General features: G+C 36.3%; 1 protein-coding gene across 6 annotated transcripts in view; it reads right to left on the bottom strand.

Moving 5' to 3' along the window:
• The window catches only part of SMG1 (SMG1 phosphatidylinositol 3-kinase-related kinase), a 155,816-nt gene that overhangs the window by 7,729 nt on the left and 141,778 nt on the right, over window positions 1-6,309 (bottom strand). For all 6 annotated transcript variants that reach the window (XM_014544419.1, XM_005871998.2, XM_014544423.1 and 3 more), the window contains 5 exons: window positions 4,449-4,601; window positions 2,827-3,006; window positions 1,696-1,923; window positions 851-1,062; window positions 585-691 (listed from right to left, as the gene is read on the bottom strand). In XM_014544419.1, coding sequence (XP_014399905.1) covers window positions 585-691; window positions 851-1,062; window positions 1,696-1,923; window positions 2,827-3,006; window positions 4,449-4,601 — 880 coding nt within the window. The remainder of the gene's footprint in view (window positions 1-584; window positions 692-850; window positions 1,063-1,695; window positions 1,924-2,826; window positions 3,007-4,448; window positions 4,602-6,309) is intronic.

Genomic DNA, 6,309 nt, shown 5'->3' on the forward strand with positions numbered 1-6,309 from the left:
AAAATAACAGCCTAAATAGCTAGACATCCAGGTATAAATTTATAGCTTGTTGTGACATCAAAATACTATATCTTAACTGTCCAATAAGATTAATATAGAATGGTATATTAAATATAGCCACAAAAAATAAAAATAAATTTGGCCACTAAGTCATTACAAAAGAAGATTATTTAACTACAGGGAAATTATCAATATTAAATCACAAAAAGCAATAAAAATTACTTCCCAGAATGATAACAATTTATGAGTATGTGTGTGCATACATACAAAAAAAGTCAATGAACAAACACAGTCGTTTTACTTCTAATTAGAACAGAAATACAAATTTTTCTAGATTTTCCTAACGGGTATATATTTCATAATCATAAAATAAATGAATAAAAGGGTATTTGAACACAAAGTATTTTAAAACTCTCATATTAGTACTTTTAAAATTAAGCCAAAATTTGTTCAGTTTGAGATAAGGCAGAATTTAGGGAAGCCCTTTAGATACTTATAACTTACAGTACAGTTAAATATCTTAGCTTCTATATACAGATTAACAGATCAAGATTCAGGTCTTTTTTGAAGTAGGAAAGTCCTACCTGCAGCAAAAGAAGGCTGATATGTAGTAGATGATGTTGGACTTGAACATTCATTTGTTGCATCGGTGATTAAAGGTGATGCAAAACTCACTAAATTATTATAGATACTGAAATACAAAAGAAAATGGCTTACTTATGGGATGCTTTATCAGATTACTACTTATATATAAGACAAAGAACATTAAATGAGTTAAATAAACAAAACTTAAATAAACACCAGAGGTTTAAACTTTACACTTTACATTTAGGTCAGAAGGTGTCCTTACCTCTGACTTTGTGTTTTCAGTTCTTTCAGGGTGGGTGTTATTTCCTGGAGCATTTCAACATGTTCTTGACTTCGGACCTGACCCATAGCTTGGACTAATGTAAACAGCACCGTCTGAATGTTATCCTGCCATGATTTATATTCACCCAAGAACTGCCTAACACTGTTCTCATAGGGAACATCATCACCATCTGCCAGAGCAGCTTCTTCATCCTAGAATCCATTTATTAATGATCAAGAAAAAATGGTTTTTGTTTCAGTAATTACTCTTGACAGCACCTTTTGAATAACAATAAGTGTTTTTCAAATATCAATGTGTTTAATCTGCTTATTGCTATTTAAGATGCCCTTTCAATAGGAATTTTGTTTCTAGCACAAAATAAAAATTCCAAGTAAAAATAAATCCTAAAATCAAATGATTTATTGTTTTATAATGATGACTAATCTAGCCTTTTCTCGGGGCTCAGTTTCCTCACTGTTTAGATTATGTAGGATACTAGAAAGAAGAGACAATATTTCAATCATTTTGAAGGCAAACTTTGGAGTTTGGAGGTAATGGTGGGAAGAGAAATTGGAGACCTAAACATTCTGAAACTAAGTTCAAGTTTCAGCTATATTATAAAGTATGTTACTTTGGTGAATCAATTTCCTTAGCATTCACTTTCTCAGTGTACAAAATCAGGGTACTACTACCTGCTTAAAAAAAATAGCTGATGAAAACACAAATTAACTCAGATACAAATGGCAAGATGTGACTTGAAATTGTTTTTGTTTATATTATATAAATAAAACTATGTAATTTTATAAAAGGGGGGAGTGATTGTATATGAATGTTATTAGTCTTACCTTAGCCATTGCTTTCAGGAGGTGTTTGACATCTCCAAGTGGCCGATTATGGCCAGTGAGCACAGTCTTTATATTATCAACCAGATTCTGAATTGTTTCACAGACCGTTTCTATCTGTTGTTCTTTCTCTGTTTGAATTGCTCTCTGAGCAGACATATCCTGGGTCAATTGTTTGTGTGCTGACAAAAGCCATTCAGAGCTGCCAATAGGATGTTCAAGGCTAGTGTCCTAAACAGAACATGCATTTGTTTGATGTTAAGTATCAGCTGAAATAATATAAGACTCTTTTCTTCTTCATCATCATCAAAAGGCATTAGTAACTCAAGTTGACACAAAGAACTTCAGTTGTCAAGTTATGAATTAATTACCCAGAAAATACTAGTTTAAACAATGTATGAAATACAGGCTAAGATTTTTAACTTTTCAGCATAATCATACAGGGAATAAACAATTAAAGTTTATTCAAACCTAAGACATGTATCTGGAATAACAAGATGATCCATATCCAGGACCCCAAATCACTCTTTAAAATGAAACTGGCCCTGGCTGGTGTGACTCAGTTGATTGGAGCGTCATCCCATACACTGAAAAAGTCTCAGGTTTGATCACTGGTCAGGATACATAAAGGAAGCAACTAACCAATATTTCTCTCTCTTCCCCTCTCTCTAAAATACAATAAAAAGTCAAAAAACCAAACAAACAATCTAGAACGTCCTGATACACAGCCTAAAGCCTCCCCACAAAATATAAACATCAAATTTATCAACTTGGTATTTCTGTACGTAACTCATCTGTCCAGCTTTTGTCTTTCACCAGCACTGCGTGCTTGCTACCCTATTGTCAGTGCATCTGAGTCATTTGCTATACAGTATCTCTCTCCTCCCCTCTGAACCTCCACAGTACTCTGAGAATGCTTTCCCCTTTTTCATTCACTGTATTATTTGTATAAATAAGTTCCTTAAGGGCTAGGAACAAGACTCAACCATCATTCTATTCCCTCAAAACATCACATATAAAGTACACATTCAATAAATGTAAATTGAGTGAATATATTGATTTTTGAGGGTTTAACATCAGCCTTATCATTTTAAGTACTAAGTCTCTATACTCCCTCCAAGATTCAAGACTCACCACTCTCTGTAATAAACGAAGCTCTAACTCAGAAACCGAACTGTTAAACTGTGATGCAAATGAACACATTTGCTGACACCGTTTGATTAGTTCAAATAATGCAGCATCCAGGTTTAAGGCTTCAGCAGTTCTAGTTCGTAAACTCTCAAAATGAATGATATTGCTGCAGAGGAAAGTGACCTGTGAAGAGGCAAAAGAGGAAAGGAACCATCACAAGAGGGAGGGAAAATGCAATTAATGACAGAAACAACACTACCTATTAATTTCCAGAATTCAGGACCAAAATAGGTTCTGAGAATGTATGAATTATGACTCTTCTGAAACACAGACCTAATCCGTATAAATTATGGCTGTAAATAAGTGTACATTTTTGGTTGTTGATACAGTTAGGTTTAAGATGGCCCAAAGCACCTAAGTATAATTAGGTATATGTATCTCCTACGTGATTGTTTTTACACAAAAAATTTGTTCCAAGAGAAAATTGTTATCATATTCAGCTGCAATTTGTACTATGTCCAAATTTCAATTTGGAATGTTCCCTTTCTACTCCTAACTTTACAATGAAGACCATAAAATGCTAACTAGATATTTGAAAGTATTAAGTACATTTTTTAAGGTAGATAACAGTATTGTGTTCTTAAATAGTTATTATCTTTACAGACACATACTGACATCTTTACAGATAAAATTATAAAATATGTGGGATTTCCATTAACTATGGGATGGGGAGTAGTAGTAAGAAAGAGAGAGGAGCCCGGCTGGTGTAGCTCAGTGGTTGAGCATCAACCTATGAACCAGGAGATCATGTTTTGATTCAGGGCACATGCCCGGGTTTCCAGATCAATCCCCAGTGGGGGGCGTGCAAGAGGCACCCAATCAATGATTCTCTCTCTTTTTCTTTTTTTTTTTTAAAGAAAGAAAGAGGAAATAAAATAGGCCTTAAGTAGCCTCGTTGGTGTGGCTTAGTGAATTGAATGTTGGCCCATGCAACAAGAAGTCACCAGTTCGATTCCCTGTCAGGGCACATGCCTAGTTGCAGGCTTGATCCCAGTAGGGGGTGGGCAGGAGGCAGCCAATCAATGTTTCTATCTCTCTCCCCCTTTCCATTCCTCTCTCTCTAAAATCAATAAAAACATATATATATTTTTTAAGTAGGCCTTAAATTGATAATTTTTAAATTTTGGTGATGGGTATATGCAATATTAGTCTAATTTTGAATCTGATTGAAAATTACATTAAGTTGGGGTTTTTTTGGTCCTCTCTGTCCCCCCACCCCAACAAAGTTAACCCACCACCCCTGGCAGAACACTAAGACATTTTATTGCCATCTGGAAAATACAATATTCAAATCTTTAGAGCACCTTAGATAAATGTGGAATTAAACTCTTTATTTTCCAACAGAGGCTGCTGGGATACTTCCAGTAAGGGTCCGGGGAAATAACTGGCTGTGAGCTCAGCCTAAGGAATATTGCCCCCACCCATAGCCTTTATTGGTCTTTCTTCCCAGAGCTTTGACTAGAGGTAGAGCTCTCAAGATACCCCTAGTTATCCAACACTTAACTTCCAATCAGTTACATAATCTTGCAACTGGAAACAAAGATGGCATACATGAGTCACAATACCTGACTTGCTCTTTGGCTCTCCTTAAGGACAAGATTTCTTCTTTCTGCTATTGTTGCTTCAAAATCTTGTAGTACAGGTGCCAATGCAGGGTTGGCACCACCCGCCCACTTGAGTCGCTGTTCAATACTTGCTTCAAGTGCTGCTAGTTTTTCCTATAAAAAGCCAGGGGAATCTCAGTTAATATTTGACACTCTCAACTTCCTGTCTGTTGAGCATTTTATATAAATACTAGGGGCCCAGCACGCAAAATCGCGAGAGACCCAGGACCCAGAGTCCCGTGGCCCGGCGGGACCCAGAAAGAATCCCGCGGCCACCACCACAGGAGGCGGGACCCGGAAACCTGCCCGCTGCCCCAGTGGGACCCAGAAACCCACCCGCACCTCCGGTTAGGTCCTCCAGAGTCAAGTTCCCGCCCACCCGTATGTGCTTTGGCGCGCACGCAGCCCCGCCCACCCTGTGCACACAGCCTCCTGCTAATCGGTTGTTACAGCGTGATGACCACAGGCTTTTTATATAATAGATCAGAGATTCAAAACAAACAAGATGAGGCATATGCAATTTAGAAAACATCTTTAATAGTCACCTTTGGAATTAATCTAGATTTTACTTTGAATGTTTAAAGCTAAACAAGTCTGGACAGGTAAGAATTGGCTTTCAGTTTATTGCTTAAAATTTTCAAAAGGAAGTTTCATTTTCATTTTCAGTCTTTTTTAAAAAAATTTTCATTCATTTTATTTTAAATAGTTATATACCCTTTATTATTTTTTTTTTCAGAAAGGGAGAGAGAGAGGGAGAGAGAGAGAAACAGCAATGATGAGAGAGAATCATTAATCAGTTGCCTCCTGCACACCCCCTACTAAAGATCTAGCCTGCAACCCAGGCATGTGCCCTTGACTAGAATCAAACCCAGGACCCTTCAGTCCCCAGGGCGACACTCTATCCACTGAACCAAACTAGCTAGAGCTCATTTTTAGTCTTTAAAACAAAACACCTGCTACTCCAAATTCCTACTGCACTATTTGTGCTTTCTATAAGAAAATCCATTGTACTTTTGATTGTGAAAAATGAAAATTTTTCTGTTCCACAAATTTAAAAGTTTTAAAATAATGGTAAAAATCTATCCAGATTATTGTGGCAAGGAAGGTGTTATATAACAAAGTTATTTCATTATTTATTCAACATTTCAGGAGGAGGAATTCACATTCTTTCTCTTTCACCTGCTTCTCTCCCTCTCCCTCCCCTCCTACACCCTCTCTCTCACACATTACACACACACCTCCAAAATCAGGGGGCGGAAAAAGGGCAAGAGTTTACTCTCCTAAGTCGAAAAGTAGGGCTAATATGCCAGAGAAGAGGAAGTATTTTAGTCTTCAAAGAATGAGCTCCAGAAAATATTAATATTTTTAAAAATATCACAGAAGTGATTATACTGATTTTATCTTATTAATTTACAAAAAGAATAGTAAAATGTTAGTTACTACTGAGTAAATGAGGTATAAGGATACACAATAAAACATATATATGTGTGTGTGTATATATATAACTATCATCAAGACCAGTTTCTTGTATTTAAAAAAGGGAGTTGAGATTAAATATGTAGCTAAGAAATACAATCAATAATAGTTTGGAAAAATGTTCTGCTAGATATAATAAGCTAGAAAGAATTTCTTATATGTCTGTCAGAAAACAAATTAGGTATTCAAATTTTTCCAATCACCAAGGTTCCCTTAATATATAGATGCATAGTAATCATCCAATTTATTAAAAACTGAAACATATTAGCATAACCAATGGACATGGACACTGGGGCAGTGAGGGCTTGTCCTGGGGGAAAGGAGTGCCTGGGGAGGGCTCAAGGCG

This window comes from Myotis brandtii, unplaced genomic scaffold, assembly GCF_000412655.1.
Source record: "Myotis brandtii unplaced genomic scaffold, ASM41265v1 scaffold363, whole genome shotgun sequence".
NCBI classification, from domain to species: Eukaryota; Metazoa; Chordata; class Mammalia; order Chiroptera; family Vespertilionidae; genus Myotis; species Myotis brandtii.